The sequence below is a fragment of the Camelus ferus genome, chromosome 32 (assembly GCF_009834535.1).
Source record: "Camelus ferus isolate YT-003-E chromosome 32, BCGSAC_Cfer_1.0, whole genome shotgun sequence".
In the NCBI taxonomy this organism is placed as follows: Eukaryota; Metazoa; Chordata; class Mammalia; order Artiodactyla; family Camelidae; genus Camelus; species Camelus ferus.
Genome location: NC_045727.1, coordinates 7,115,879 through 7,132,495, shown reverse-complemented (window position 1 = coordinate 7,132,495; position 16,617 = coordinate 7,115,879). Strand labels below are relative to the sequence as shown.

Below are 16,617 nucleotides of genomic sequence, written 5' to 3'. Positions count from 1 at the left end.
ACAGGGACGAGTGCCACCTACTGAACCACAGATGTTCCCTGTAAGGTAGTCTCTGCTCTAAGTGGTTTCCCGTATAAATTCTGCATCATCATAATATATGCTTCCTGGCAGACTTGGCCAATTAGGTAGCATGAAGTGTAGATCTTTAATTACATTTAGGTTAAATATTAAGAGTAAATAATAACCTGTATCAGCAGAATAGAATATTAGAGCTTTATGTAATCTCAGATTTCCTTAAAGGCTTTCTCATAGGCAAGAAAATTCTAGATGCTTTCTTTCCTTAAAAAGCTACATGGTATACTCAGCAGAAATCGCCACCCATCTGTTCAGCTCACAGATACATACCCTGTGGCAATAACTCCACCATGTGGAAAAAATGTGCAGCAAAGACCATTGGTCATAGGAGCAAACGCAATCGGAGTTTTCACTTCGAGGGCCCAGATCCTGAGGAGCCTGGAGGAGAAGGTACGAGTGCACGTTAGCAGACCTGGGGCCAGACCCCACAGGTAACCTGCAATTACAGTTGCTCTGAGGCTGCACAAAGAGGCCTCTCTTCATTACCTGTCATCCGCCACTGTGGCGAGGTACAAGCCTTCGGGAGAGAAGCACACAGATCTCAGGGAGCTAATGTGGACGTCAGTGTCATCCATGGCAGGGCTGAGCTGGGTGTGGCTGAGGAGAAAGAAACAAGACTGCAGGCAGGCCTGGAGTGAGGGCCACCCTCCACCCGCCACCTTCCTCCCTAGGCAGGAGGCCGAACTGCCACGGCCACGGCAAGGTTCCAGACACATCCTGTAGCCCACAAGTTAAACCTTGGGATTTGCAGCCTGGTAAAGAAGACTGGACAGAAGCGCATTTCATGCAGCTCCAAGTGTCTTGTGACGGGGGCTGAAGGGTTACTAACGCTCCCTGTGCTGATTTCCTTATGCAAAGTAGGTCAGCCCTCACTTTAATGCCACAGTACAAACTGAAAGTCTTTTTTAGGCTAAGATACATGATAATTATAGGACTACCTATTATTTGCTTCAGAAAACAACAGAGACAAAGGGGGAAAGGAGACCAAGTTGGTGAGAACACGAAAATTCACTTTGGAAATAACAGTTTCGATAAGAGGATCATTCTGAACTTGTTACTACAGTTATTAGTAAACGGAAAGAAAGAGTCACTGTGAGGTTTCATAACGCTGAATCCAAAGCAGTACAGACAGCCTCCCATACCAGGAGCCTTGAAGGCATTCCGTCTAATCTGAGAACTTATCTGACAACGAGACACTGCTGCACACCACTGCCTTAGAATAAACGTGAATACACCATGTCCTTTCACCCAGGTTGTCCCCTCCCACATCCTGGGCCGAGACAGGTTTCTCAGCGGTCGCCCCACCAGGAAGTCGTGAGCAGGGTAGCAGTCCTTACTAGAGTGACCTCAGCCTCTCGCCAGTGTAGGGGTCCCACATGATCACACTGGTGTCGTAAGAAGCCGTGACAAGCAAGGCCGAGTCGGGGGAGAAGTCACAAGAGACGACGCTGCTTTGGTGGCCCTCTAGCTTCCGGATTAATGTGTAGGACCGCATGCTCCATAGGAAGACCTGTGGAAAGGAACAGGTGCCTGGTCAGGGGCAGAAACAACGTGCTCGGGACGTGAACAGTGAGTGGAAGGCACGCTGCGCCTCTCCAGGCCCCACGGCCGGGGGACGCCAAGTTCTCCACTCGCCTTTTCTGTGTCTTCTTCCAGAACGTATCACATAGGTTTCGGTAAGTTAACAGGTCTGGATTCTTGAGGCACCCAACTAATGGGCATGCTCAAAGTGCTGGCTTTAGGGGAGAAGAAACCAATGACCCCGGCAGGCGGCCTGCCCGCGTGTGTCAGCAGAGGCTTCGGGGCCCTCTCAGCCAGCAGGGCAATCCGTGCTGAAGACCTCAGCCAAGGGCTACCTCTGCCTTTCACTTAAGAGCCAAAAATAGGGGCCAGAAGTGAACCCCAGGGCAACCAACAAAGCCATTTTACACCCCTCTTTTGTTCACAGGAGCAGAGAAATCCGCCCCACAACTGTAGGTCTGACCCAGCTCATTACTTTACACCTTTCTGAGAATCATTAAAAGAAGGATTTTATTTTCTTTCCTTTAAGAAAACTCTTACTTTCACATAGTTGCAAACCTCAAATCAATGATTAACTACTTGGGCTGTACCAAATAGTGAACTCTTAACTTTACCAAGTCAGTCACAGCAAACAACAGCTCGACACAGATAAAAAGCTCAAACAAACTGCTCCCAATGGTAGCTGGGTTTCTAATACTTCTCTTATAATAGACAGTATTTCAGGACGAAGTTCAACAAGTAACTGTGCATTCTATAACTTGAAATGAAAATTCTAATTAGGTGGACTCAAATTAGACAGTTCAAAGGAAACCTGGATCTACATGTGGATTGCAACTTTTAAAATCTGAGACTCCAAGGGGAAAAAAATTTTAAAAGCACCACTTTCCCATTCTATGAAGGCAAACAGTTCTCCGACAATGGGAGCGATCTACTTTCAAACACCTCCTCTTGTGGGGCTCATGTCAAAGTGCAAGTGAAAAGGGAGGCATGCAGTGGGGCCCGGGCCAGCAGCGGGCCTTCCGTTGGAGTGAGCTGCAGATGGGCTCTGAGGACGCTGGCTCATTTACCCTCTGACACACAAGGCCGTTTCAGACTTCCCTGTCTTGCTGAACTAAGGCAACAGGGCAAACGGCACCCCATGGTTAGGACTCACCGACTTCTCTCCAGCCGCAGAACACAGCATGCTGCAGTCTGGCGAGATGGAGCAGCAGTAAACCCACTGCAGGTGGCCCGATAACACCTGGATCTGTTTACCTGGCAGAGAAACGAAGCAAATGGTGAACCAACTCTCAAAACCACAAAGCAGGAAGACTGAAGAACTGGTGGGAGTGGCCCCCACCCACCCACTCTATCCACTGGTTCTCTATCAGCTGAGCCCAAAGGCCCACTTTTTTAATGCAGAGAAAGAAATATAACAGGATTTGTCTTTTAAACACCTGGAACCTGTTAACAGGATATTCTAATGCCCAAGGAAAATCATCACCCATAGCTTCACCAAGATCCACAAGGTCAGCAGGATAAAGGCTGTCCACAGATCAGGATTGCCAAATCCCTCCGATTGCACAGAACATTCTCTTCAGGTCCCCCAACCACCTCAATTACTCTGGAGCACCTTCCAAATTTGGGAGGGTGTTAATCTTTAATTCTCTGTCGTTTACTCTCTGTAGTGGTTTCCCGAGTCACAAGGATCCCACCCTCACCCTCCTCCCACCTCACCAGGATGTCGGGATGAGCAGTGGTGCGGAGTAATTAGGGCCACATGCTCTGGAGGCAGGCAGACTCGGGTTTGAACCCTGGATCCACTGTTTACTCTGCACATAACCCTGGGTCACTCACGTAATCTCTCCAGGTCTCCAGTTTTGGATAAAACTAAATGCCCATCACAGAGAAACAGACGACTAAAGGGTAGTAGTCCACCGTTAATTCAGATGAACCACATGGAGTACTATCTAATAAAAAAGCAATATGATTCCATTTTTCTTTAAACAATGATTGCAAAAGTCATAAATGTGAAAGTATGAGTGTCTGAATAGCATTATACACGTACAGAGAGAAATACGGAAGCCTCTTAGCACGGGCTACAAGACTGCAGGGGGATTACGGAGGAATGGAACGGAGGGGAGGATGAGAAAGTTCAGGGGGAGAAGCCGAAACAAAAGGGGGAAGAATACACACAGTCATACAGACGCATTTATGAATTTACGTGTATGTGTCGGTCTATATAAATAATATGTATTTATTTTTATATATAAAAATACATATTTTTGCCCCCCTCCCCGGGTAGTTGTAAGTGAGTAAATTAAGGCAGGGTGTGTGGGCAGGGCCTGGGACCCAAGAACATGTACTCACTTCCCTCCTCTCCTTGAAAAGCCCTAACATCGGCCAGTCCACCCTGCACAGTCCCCTTCAGCTAGTCCTCCCTTCCCAACAGCCATGCGATTTTCAAAACTTCAAGGACCTGCCTCAGGTGGTGGCAAGTGGCCTCTGGACAATCATCACAAACGGTGCTGCCTTGGAGAAGCCTTCCCAGCCAGCAGGCCTGCCTTCCACTGTGACCACAAGTTCCACGGCAAGGGGCAGAAGCTACGCAGAGTTCTCTGGGGGACTAGGCGCCTTCAGAGGAGGACACCACAGGCATCTGTCTCCTTAGCTGTCTGACAAGCTATCAGGCTCATTTCTAAGAGGACACAGACAGGTCCCCTCTCACAGCTGTGAGAGCTGGAACAGTCACGGCTTGGACTCTGCATTCCCAGGGACGAGTGTGCCCGTCACGAACTGTCCACATCGCCATTTCCTCCTTCCACCTCTTCTGCACCTGCGTCCCTGCCCACCTGAGGGAGAAGTGGCCTGGTAACAAATTCCCCTTCCCTGTGTCACCTTTCCTGCTAAGGATCAACACAAGAGACATGTGGAATTCTTTATCAGGCCACTCCGGGATACAGTCCTGCTTAAAATGCATGAAAGCTGACACACCCCATCCCCCACCCCGGCCTGAGAGAATTCTTCTATACGTAGATTCTACTTTACAAAGAAACTTTATTTCTAACAGGAAGTACTCAACATAGCCGACTTATTCTAGATCAGCAGTTCTCAACCCCAGAGAGACTTTGGCCTCGATGTGGACACTGGGGGACTTCTGGAGACATTTGTCATTGTCACAACTGGAGAGGGTGCTACAGGCATCTAATGGGTAGGAGGCCAGGGATGCTGCTCAACATCCTAGAAGCACAGGATGGCACATAACAGAGCTACCCAGCCCAAAAGGTCACAGCCGAGAAAGCCTATTCTATATCAAGTATTTTCAGAAGGGCTGAAAACTGGGTCTTGATGGCCAGAAACACGTTTTATATACAAAGCATAGATATGTTATTCAGAACAGGAACAGACATACAGTATATGTTTGGTATGAAAATCTCCTGGGTGGTGAGGGGAGGGTTACTAGGAAAAAAATGTCTAAAAAGTCTCCACAGGAGGCAGTAATAGAAGAAAGGTTGAGAAACACTGTTGTACAAAAAGGACATTGATCAAGTAGAGAGAGGGGCAAATACAGTATTTTTGGAATTGCCGAGTTGTTCCATGACCTCCATACCATGTTTATTCAGGTCCCAGATGCGAAGAGTCTTATCCCGAGACGCAGAGACCAAAATCAAATTGCCACTGGGCGTGAAGCTCAGATCTCTCACGACGTCTTGGTGGCCGGAGAGGTTCAGGAGCAGGAGCCCTGGCGTGGGAGAGGAGCACACAGTCAGTGGGAGAGGTGGCACCACCAGCCAGTTACGGCCACAACCCTCGGCCAACTGGGGGCTATCAGAAGGTGCACACAAGCCCCCGGGGCCTGGTCTCAGCCAGGAATGACCTACCTGTCTGTACCTCCCAAATCTTGATCTGCCCATCATTGAGCCCTGTAGCAAGGATCAGGCAGGAGACGTCCGGCACCTGGGGATGGCGGCGCGCCCAGAGCTTCCTGCCGGGTGGAGAAGGCCACGGGCTGAAGGCCAGACCCCAGACAATCTGCCCACAATCCAGCGTCTTCTCCTTTGGGCTCCCTCGCCCCTTTGTATCATTTTTGCTGCTTCGGCTTTTGGCTTCAAATGCTTTAGGGATGCTGGGGAAAGCAGAGAGTTCTTAATGAGTTTGAAACTGCCATCAAGTCAACCAACTCTTCATTCTGGGGTATCTAAGCTTTTAAAGTCCTAGAAACAAACTGGCCTTCAGTGAATTCTAGTATGACTTTTGTTTTTATTTCTTTTCAGAATTCACATAACAGAGACTTCACTGGCCGTGGCTCATCCCACTGGTGACAGCCCTGCAGTGGGGTGACCTGCCTTGTGGGATAACTAGATCACAGATGCTCCTGAGAACCAGTCACGTCTCAGAAAGCTCTCCTGGGTTTTGCTGCATGGAAGGAAAGATGTTCCCAGGAGAAAGAAAGCATGCGGTAGGTCTGGAAGGAACTAGGACAGAGCTTAGAGCCTGAACATCCATCTGCTGCTCTCCTGCCTGATGACCCCCCCCCCTTATCGCCAGCTCAGAAAGCCCCTAATGAGCAGGACAATAAACCCCTTTCCGGCCACCAGTTTGCTTGGTTCACACCGATTTCCACCTTCACTCACTTTGTTCCAATCAATGAACGAGGCTCTTTCATTTACTTCTCTGATGGTACATCCAGCCCAGGAACCAACCAGCAGAGCAGTCAAGGGGAGAACTCAGAGCTGTTCAGGGGCACGCTGACCTGAAAGATCCTGCAGCCCGACCCTTTCCTCCGACATTCTACTTACGCAGAACCACAGGCCCAGACAAGCTAAATGAGACCCAGTCCCTAAGAAACGGGGCCCTGCCCACCGCTCTGCCTCTCAGACAACTTCTCAAAGGCACGAGCAATTAAACAGCCCTGGAGTTCGGCCAGCCAACTCGAAGTTTCCTGTCTGCGTTACACTTTATCAGTGCAAGTATTTGGTCCCATTTTTCTACATGGGACTCTGACCACACTCTGGGGTTTATCAAACTGGGGGAAATGGTGATGATAAAGCTGGAATTCATTTCCATGAAAAACCCTACAGTCAATGCAGATGTAGTTGAACTTCTTTATGTATGACATTCGCTCCCGAAAGGTTGTAAGTAAATCACATTTTTGTCAACTGTGTGGTTGGAATACATTTAAGAATTTTAACCAAGCTCACCTATAGAACTAGAAGGGAGACACTGAGGCTAATGGAGGCTCCTTGAGCTCTAAAACCCTCTTAGTCTAAACCAGAGGTTGGCGAAGCGTGCCCAGCCGTTTTGCAAGGAGGTCTCACCGGAGCCCCTCGCTCACCTGGGGCATCGCCCCCAGGGCTGCTTCCACAACTCAGCGGCAGCGCTGACGAGGCCCGACAGAGACACACGGCCCGCAAAGCCCAAAATATTTACTATCTCGGCCCTTACAGAAAGTTTCCCGACACCAAGTCGAAATGGCCAAACGTGACTTGAAAATTTGTCATTGTGACAAAATAGCTGAATGTGACGGTGTCTTTTCGATGAGGCCCGGGCAGCGCGCACACGGCCCGGCCTCCCCCCCCCCCCCCCCGCGCCGGGAAGGCCTGCCGCCCGAGCCCGCATCCGCCCTCATCCGGAAGCAGCAGTGAAGGCGCCTGCGGGGCGAGCTCTGCGGGCCCGCCTGGGACCTTCCCAGTTACGTTTTATTCTTTATAAAATCCTAATTTCTGTAGTTGAAATAAAGGATACAACTATAGCTACTTCATTCCAAAGGAATTATGGCAAACTTACATATTAATTCATTTTAATATCATAAAGTTAATTCCTCTAGGAAGGGATGCTAAAATTTCCACATTAGGGGTAGACTTAACTTTCCTGGGGTCACAAAATTGGGGCAGAACTGGAACTAGCACTCGAGTCCTGGGTGTTCTGGCCTTATGTTCAGCAGATGCCGTGGCTTTAGAGTTTGCCAATGAACTCAAGGGGTGAGTTACACGGGAGGTGGGAGGTGGGCGCGTGGGAAGGGGCGGCTCGGGGCAAGGGAGAGTCGTTGGGGAGACTTCACTGAAATGCAAGTTTCTCAGAATTTTTGAGGTTTTTTTTTATGTTTGTTTTGAAATTTTTCTTTCTAAAAGTAGTACATTTATTTGGTTAATATCAATTATTTGCTCAATATCAAAAGCATTGTATTTTTTTTTAATATGTAACAATTCTAACAAGAATATAAAGGCCCCAGATTTCCCCTTTTAGAGGACTTATAAAATAACAATTATTTTAAATTATAAACAGAGAAACATGGGGAAAATTTGAAAATGAGAAAATTATAAAAATTACCCAGACCCTACCACCACTCTGACCACAGTAAACACTGCACTATAAATTTTTAATTTTGTGTACATTCGTTTTTAAAAAACAAATTTGGGGTCATATTGCACATATAGTTTTATGGCTTGTTTTTCTCAAAAAGCCTTGTAATGTAAGCATTTTCTCAAGTTATTATTCTTCAAAATATGTGGTTTTCCCTAAAACAATTAACTTCTTATTTAACAATAACATCTTGCATTATATTAAACAATACATACACAAAAAGGGTTAATGCTTAAATTCCCATTTTCTTCAGTTAATATGGGAAATATTTTTATGTGCAGTTATATATATATTTGAAAGTGAGAGTGATATTCAGGGAAATAACAGATTTTCCATTTTATGATTTTTAAAAAACCTTTTTCTGACTAGACATCTCCATCAGACTTAAGACTGGATATGAAGTTGCGTCCCTGGTATTTAGACTGAGGATCAATAAATAATGAATGATCTTGGCATTATTATTAAACTGAGCACAGAAGAAACTAAAAATTATGGTTAAAAACAAAAAACACACAATCTTTGATGGCTGCAAAACTATCACTACCATGTTAACACCACAATTTCCTTAACCACTTTCTCATCACCAGATTTTAAACTATTTCTGATTTTCAACTAATATATGATTACTTTCATGTTGAAAATCAGTGTATGTAAATGGATGACCTTATTTCTGAGATCCCTAACTGCAGGAAGAATAGTCTCAAGGTCCGTGACACCTACTGCCAAACAGCCTTCCTTCCAGAAAGTGCACGAATTTATTCTCCTCAACCCAGCAGTGTGCAGAGCACCCATCTCTGCAAACTCTCAACAGCGTTACCTATCATCGAAAAGTTTCAGACTGAACTTATAAAAAACTGAAATCTAACACGCGCCTTACAAGTAATGCTTAAAGCAAAGCAAATGAGACCCTCAAGGACAGGGGTCATGTTTGATTTATTTCAGGATTCTCGGCCCCTGCCTCTGGGTCAGGCAAGTAAGACTTGCAACAAATTTTGGCTAAATAAATAAATACAGACGTAGAGTTGCCCTGGGACAAATGAAAAAAATTAGACCCTGGGCCATCTGACTGGGAGCTCAAAGCATTCAGACACTAGGACTTGTCCAGTCCAAAGAAAGAAAAGCTGGTTAATATCAGAAACTAAACTTGGCAGGTAATAAAAAGACAATTACCCAATTTTAAAATGGGCCAAGGATCTGAATAGACATTTCTCCAGAGAAGATATGCAAAGGGCCAAAAAGCACATGAAAAGGTGCTCGATATCAGCAGCCATCAAGGAAATGCAAATCAAACCCACATGAGATGTCATTTCATACCCACTAGGGTGGGCTATGCTATGACCAAAAAGACAGACAACAAGTGTTGGTGAGGATGTGGAAAATTTGGAAATCTCCAGCATTGCTGGTGGGATTGTAAAATGGTGCAGCCACTTTGGAAAACAGTCGGACAGTCTCTCCAACAGTTAAACGTATACGAAAACATATCCACACAAAAACTCGTATCTGAATTTTCACAGCAGCATTATTTGTAACATCCGAAAAGTGGAAACAACCTAAATGTTCACCAGCTGATAAACTTATAAACAAAATGAGGTTATCTCCATAAAATGGAGTATTACTTGGCAATAAAGGAAACGAAGTTGTGCTACAACGTGGAACTGTGAAAACAGTATCCTAAGTGAAAGAAGCCAGTCAAAAGACTACGCAGTGCGAGGGGGAGGGTATAGCACAGAGGTCCTGGGTTCAATCCCCAGTACTTCCATTAATAAATACATAAATAAATAAATCTAATTCCCCCGCCCGCTCCCCTCCCAAAACAGACTACATAGTATATGACATGGTTTTTCTGAAATGTCCAGAACAGGCAAATCTATGAAGACAGGAAGTAGATCAGTGGCAGCTCGGGGCTGGGGCGCAGAGGGGGATTGGAGAGTGACGGCTAAGGGGTGTAGGTTTCTTTCTGAGGTGACGACAGTGTTTCACGGTGATGGACACACACTCTGAATATACTACTGAATATATACTGAATATACATCACTGAACTGTACCCTTTAAAAGAGCAAATGGTATGATATGTAAATTTTATCTCAAAAAAGCAGTTAAAAAAAAACAACCTGGGGCTAATGTAATCTCGATAGAATTTTCACATGTACAGAATGTGGAACTCTGGAAACCCCACTGATCAGTTCCTGAACTGTTCTGCCACCTTCCCTCTCCTGCTCACAGGCAGGGAGACCCAAAAGGGTAAGAAGTAATCTGGGAAAGCGCTGGTCTTCCCCCCGATCACCTCATCCCTCGGAGTGTGAAAGAACTTACAACTGCTCCTCCAGAGGCCAGGGGATCAGCTTGACAATGCAGTGTCCTTGAGACCAGGCGAACCAGGAACCATCCGGGGAGAAGGCAACACTCCAGGTTTCACAGCTCGACTTCCAATCAAACTGGTGGGGGCGCCCGGGCTTGAGTTCGGCCAGCAGCAGTGGTTCCTCTGGGACAGGAGACAGCATGCTTCAAGTAAGCGCCCTCACTTCCCAGGAAAGGGGAGAGCCAGGCTCTGACCACCTTGCTGACTCAGACACAGGAAAGCCACCGTCTCCCCACGGCAAAGAGGGACGCTATGGATTCCGGGAGGGAGTTGTCATTTAAATGACCTGGGGCAATAACAGTAGCCACAGGCCACATTCCAGTGGGGTTACTCAGTTCTGGCACTCCTGACTGCTGGTCAACCATGACTCAGAGTAACCTTTGTGAGGGTGACCTGGTGGATGGAGGCCTCATTTTCCTACAAATACCTGAAGAGGAAGCGAGGACACAGACCAGGCAAGAATCACGCTAGACGGTGCAGACTAGCAGGTCTTCAAAGAGAACCTGCCACTGGGAAGCTGGGCAAAGGAGGAAGGTCTGAGAGTCACAGGCTCCCAGTCACTCACCAGCATCCGCCCCATCAGCAGGACTGACACGTTTAGCGCTTGCCCTGCTTCCTGTCGCTCAGGCGTCCTGATCTGTCTCCCACGTCCATCTCCTCTCTGTTCTGGCTTAAACCTTCAACCCATCTTGCCCAGATCTTTTACAAGGCTCTCCTGATACGCTTTTCCTGCCCCCAGGGACGCCACTAAAACTGAAACACACATCACATCATGGTAGTTCTTTCAAAGATGTTCCATGGCTCCCACCTGCCTACACAATCAAGGCAGCTGAGCGCCGGCCTCCCACCCCACACCACCGGCCCCAGCCCCTTTTCCCTTACGGCTCTCTGCCTGTCACATGCTGGCCACACATCGCGCCCCAAGCAACTCATTCGCGTTCACACCTGACCTATTTTCTGCTTATGAGAATCCCACCAAGATTAGCGACTGAGAAGTGAACCCAGATCGCACACTATCTAAGCGGAAACAAGTCCCACCCTGCTTACTTCATTCTCGTCTGTAGTAAACAACTTCCCTCTGTTCTGTCTACCCCTCAAACTAGAATTTAGGCATCCTTCTTCAGACGCCAGGACAATTTAACCCTTGTGCTCTTGGGGCCTAGCACGGTGGCCTGCGAAGGGCAGGGGCTGGGCTGGCTGGTGCTTCCTCCTGGACCTGGAAGGCAGTCCTAAGGTCAAGTCTCTACTCTGAAGGGAGATTCTCAATGGCTGACAAAGCTTCTAAGCTGAAGGCCTTCAGAACTGATTTGCTGACCACTATGATTATGACACACACTAATATAAAAACTGGCTTCCCTCCTGAAGGAGGTCACTGCCTGATGAGTATGTTCTACTTTAGCAGTTCTGAGACTGACCCTCTTAAAGCTACTCCCAGATAGGTACTAATTTAAATAGCTATTTCGTGTATTTTAGGACATATCTTTGTAAGTCTTCTTACAGTTTGACCTTGTTGAAATCAGGCTGTGTCAAGTGGTGACTTTTCATAGTTTAAAAGGCAGTATTTTTTCAGTGATACAGAATGGCGATATGACCCATGATACCCCGATTCAGTGAAACAGATGGTAAAGATGCAGATATGTATATAATATTTATATGTGTCTGTATGGAATGTTTGGGAAAATACATGAGGTTTTAGGAAATCAGTGTATTGCTGAGAACTGTATTTAAATAGAACTGTACTGTAATAAATCATACCAAGCTTTTGTGGCTCTGCTATTCAAAGAAAATTTAAGGAAGTTTCCTTTGTAAAGAGAATATTCATTCCCTGAGTTTCTATGTGTAAATTTAGGTTTTAATATATCAGGTCTGTCTAAACGGCATTTCTACGGGCCCAGGTAATTCCTCCTAGAAAATGTGTATGTGTTGGCACATGCGATCCTTTTATTTAAACAATTACTTGTCCATACGTGCACACTCCTCTGGATATGAACAACTGTATGCTAAGAAGTTACTTTATATTTTAAATCCAAAACAGGTCTCTCAATGTTATTCAGCAATCATGTGGTATTTTCTTTATTCTCATTATTTCTAGGTATTTTCCTAAGGTGATAAAGCCCCACTTTGTTAATGCCTCCTTCATGTAGTCCAGTGGCTCTCAACTGGGGGCAATTTTGCCCCCTGGGGATATGTGACATTTTGGTTGTAATAACTAGGGGCGGTGCTACTGGTAACTAATGGGTGGAGGCCACAGATGCTGTTAAACATCCTGCAGCACACAGGACAACCCTGGACAATGAAAACTCAAAATGTCAACAGTGCTGAGGTTGAGAAACTAGATGTAGTCAAATATTAAGTGACACTGACTGATCTGGAGGTACATTTTCATCACTTGCCCTGGGTGAAAATTTCTTTGTTCCATCCTGATGATACTCACATTTAGTTCACTTCCCCCACAGCAAGCACATTATCCATCCTTTGATACCATGGAGGCTCTACACAATATGTAAAGGGGTCACCCTTGCTTTCTCTTTTCTTTACCTCCCAAACCAAATCCATTAACAAGTTCTATTGAGTCAGCTTCCAAAAGACTCGGCAGACCTAACTTCCTTCCATCTCATGGCTGCTACTTGAACCCATGCAACCTTGTCCCATCAACATCATCTTATCTAATCTACGCAGCGTCACCTCTCACTAAGCAGCCTTTCAACCGCTCTCCCAGCTTCCTCTTTGGCCCCCATCACCCATTCTCCTCACCTCTCAAAGCGATCGGTTTCAACAGAATAAAATCCCCACCCTGCTCTTGAAGTCCTGCACACTGGCCTTCTCTCATCCCTTGACTGGGCTCAATTAGTTATGACCACAGGGCCTTTGCACCAGCTACTTTCCTGCACTGGAATGCATGCATGCCTGCCTGCCTGCCTGCCTGCCTGCCTGCCTGGCACCTTCTCTTCATTCAGGTCTCAGCTCAAATGACAACTCCTTAGAGAGCCAAGTCGATGTTCTTCCTAACTCCTCACTTTATTTTCTTTATAGCACAATCATGATTATTAACCATCTCTCCCCTTCAACTAGGACATCAACTCCACAGAGCAGGGACCTTGTACATTTATCCCCAGTGCCTAGCACAGTCCCCTGCAGAGAGCAGGCAATCAGTAAATATTTGTGGAACAAATACACATGGTATCCCTCTTTAAATATAAATGAAATGAAGCCCTTTTAACTATTATGGTGACTTTGCCAAACATTTCACATGAAATGCTTCTTAAACATAAGCCATACCCAGATTTCACACTCTATTTCTGTGATTTGGGGATTTAATCTCTTGGTATTTCAGGCTCAGGAATCCAAGAACTAAAAGAAGAAAAAACCCAAGGAACTAAAGAAATTCTGAAAGGGAGTCTGGGCCTAAACTAAGCTTGCCTGCTGGAAAAGAAAGCCATAATTAGTGCAGAACTTTAAAAAACAAAAATAAAAAACAAGAAAGGATCCTGCTTCATCTGGGATTGTACCTGCCCTGGCCTTTCTTGGAGAAAAGTTCTATGTATCAGAGTTTTCTTTATTTAAATACTTTATTTATTTATCATATTATTTATTTTAGTTTGGCAGGGGGTAGGGGAAGTTATCAAGTTTATTATTTGAGGAGGTTCTGGGGACTGAACCCAGGACTTCATGCACGCTAAGCACACACTCTATCACTTGAGCTAGACCCTCCCCCAGAGTTTTCTAATTAAACTTTGGGATGTGTTTGGAAAATCAGGCCGAGTGGAAAGATACATTTACTCTGGGCCTCTCCTCTGAAAGGAGACTAACCTTAACATAGGGATGGAAGCTATGAATGACCCTCACTGGCAGGAAGCCTGGTGATTTGTCCTGCCCCAGGATCTTTACATCAGATGTTCCATTAGCCTAGAAAACTGCCTGGCTGGCCCCAGATCTTCTCCTGGCTGCTGTGTATCACCTTTCAGGCCTCAGTGCTGATGTCACCTCCTCAGAGACCTATCCGGCCTCACCATCCAAAGTGGCCCAGTCACTTTCCTTTCACTCCGCTGTCTTTTCTTTATAGCCAGCACTCACCCACCTTTTCTTGATTGCTTACTTGTTCCTTTTATGTGACTGGTGTCTCTCCCCAACTCCAAACTGTTCACTGCTATTGGGCTGAGCTGTCCAATATAGGAACCACGAGCCACACGTGGTTACTAACCTTCTGAAGTATGGCAAGTCCAAAGTAAGATGGGTTGTTTGGTACATACTATACTCTGTATTTCGAAGACTTTGTACCAAAAAAGAAAGAAAGAAAGAAAGAAAATCTAAAGATTTCCAGTAATTGTGATTGCATGTTGAAATGATAATATTTTAGATATGCTGGGTTGACAAAGATATAATTTTAGAATCCATTTCACCTGCTTCACTTTTTATAAATGAAGGTACTAAAACATTCTAGAACATTTCAAATTACACATGTGTCTCACATTATATTTCTATCAACCAGCAATGGCCTAAAGAGTGCCTGGCACATAGTAGATACTCAATAAATATCTGAATGAATAAATGCATTCTAATCACTGCTCTGAAGATTTCTGCTGTTGTCCATTGTAATCACATTACAATGGGCTGTTATTCAGGTTCAAAAGAATGTAAAACTCTGGCTTTCTTTTTTTTTTTTTTTTAAACAGGAGCTTGGCAGCTCTCAACAGCTCTGCCCACACCCAGAAACACCATCGTCAATCATCAGAAAAAACCCAGAACTGGAAACAGATTCCTGCTAAAAAGGGAGGCTAGCTCCAGATCGATTTCAGATTTAACTAAAAGGAGTCAATGAAAATGACAGCGGAAGCTATAAAGAGATTCACATAAGATTTCAGGCAAACAGTAGGGGCCATTTAAAAAGAAAGAGTCTATGGATAACACACTCACTGAAAAGCCCTTAACTAGATGGGAAGGTGGAGAAAGCTACCTCTACATCTTTTACTGAATGCCTGATTCCAGCCAACAAAGAAATGTCATTTCCCAAATTAAAAAGTTACACTACCCCAGGGAATACCCTGATTTCAACCTGCCCATCTGCAGCCTCTGCTCCATCAAACAAGCCAGGGAAACACAAAATCACCCACAACCTGTATCCTCTAGACCAGGATGAAGCTTGAACTTCACTGAAAGAACACAAAGCGGTTCTGGAACAAATTCTGAGCCTTAGGCCTTGACCCCTTCTGAGAATTTCCCCTAAGGTAAACTGCCTTTAAGCATGGGAGTATATTCAAGAGCTGGGACTCCCAGAATAAATCACAAGTTCACTCCAAATTTCTACATTAGTGGGGCTCAGGGACAAAGCGGTTGGAAGGGAGAAGTCTGAAGGACTTGAGGTTGTGCTTTTGCATAACAAACACACCATTCCCACAAGACTGCCTGCTCATTGGGCTGACCCTCCAAGTATATCCAATAGTGTCTGCCTTCCACACCGTCTTCTGATGACAGCTGTTAACAAGGGTAGAGGCAACTACTTCACCCATCAGTGCACCTAAACTTGTCCTATACCCATGCCACCAGGGATCAGCATCGCAGCTCCACCCCACCTCTACAAATCAGTCTCTACTGGGAGAGGCTAGCAATACATATGTGTTTTAATAAGGACCCCAGACCCCATTTGTATGCACAGGCAAGTCTGGGAAGCTCCCAACTTCCCACGGAGGCAGGTACTATTATTAGCCCATGTTGCAGATACAAAACAGACTTGGCTTAAGTGGCTCATCCACGATCACACAGCTTCTAAAGGGGCAGAACGGACGTCCACCCAGACCTCGAGGGGGTCACCTGGCACCGGGGCACCCACCCCCTCAGGGCTTGGCGCCCCCCGCGTCCCACCGGGGCGTCGGGGTCGGGCCCCCCACTGTCTCGGGAGGGGAGAGGGGGTGGGAATCCTCGCCACGCAGAGGCCGGTCCCCCCCGGGTCCGGCCGGCGGCGGGAGGCTGGGTGGCGACTGCTGACAGCGAAAGTGAAACAAAGCTGGGCGCCGGGCACGCACCCCGCCGCCGGCCGACGCGGACGGCCCAGGCCGGGCCCCCCCTTTCCCCTCCCCCTCCCCCTCGACGGCCGAGCCCGCGCCCCACCCCCGCGGAACGGGCCCGGCCCCGCGCGCGGGGAGGGCGCGCGCCGCGGCCCCACTCACCTCCGGCCTCCATGGAGGACGCGCGCGGCCCCGCGGCAGGCGGCGGGCGCCTCAGCCCCCCGGGCCGCCGGTCCTCATGCCGCCCCCGCCCCGGCCCCCGCCCCAGCCCCCGCCCCAGCCCCGCCGCCGCCGCCGCCGCTGCCGCCGCCGCCGCCG

General features: G+C 46.9%; 1 protein-coding gene across 2 annotated transcripts in view; it reads right to left on the bottom strand.

The window, feature by feature from the left end:
* The window catches only part of WSB2 (WD repeat and SOCS box containing 2), a 26,578-nt gene extending 9,961 nt beyond the window's left edge, over positions 1-16,617 (bottom strand). Inside the window, exons 1-8 of one of the 2 annotated variants that reach the window (XM_032471654.1) lie at positions 16,462-16,617; positions 10,252-10,420; positions 5,457-5,701; positions 5,186-5,317; positions 2,750-2,850; positions 1,413-1,585; positions 562-672; positions 346-453 (exon numbers count right to left, since the gene is read on the bottom strand). In XM_032471654.1, the coding sequence (XP_032327545.1) occupies positions 346-453; positions 562-672; positions 1,413-1,585; positions 2,750-2,850; positions 5,186-5,317; positions 5,457-5,701; positions 10,252-10,420; positions 16,462-16,474 (1,052 nt within the window). In that variant the 5' untranslated portion in view covers positions 16,475-16,617. Of the gene's footprint in view, positions 1-345; positions 454-561; positions 673-1,412; positions 1,586-2,749; positions 2,851-5,185; positions 5,318-5,456; positions 5,702-10,251; positions 10,455-16,461 lie in introns of those variants that run through there. The other variant, XM_006178985.3, reaches the window with a different exon arrangement.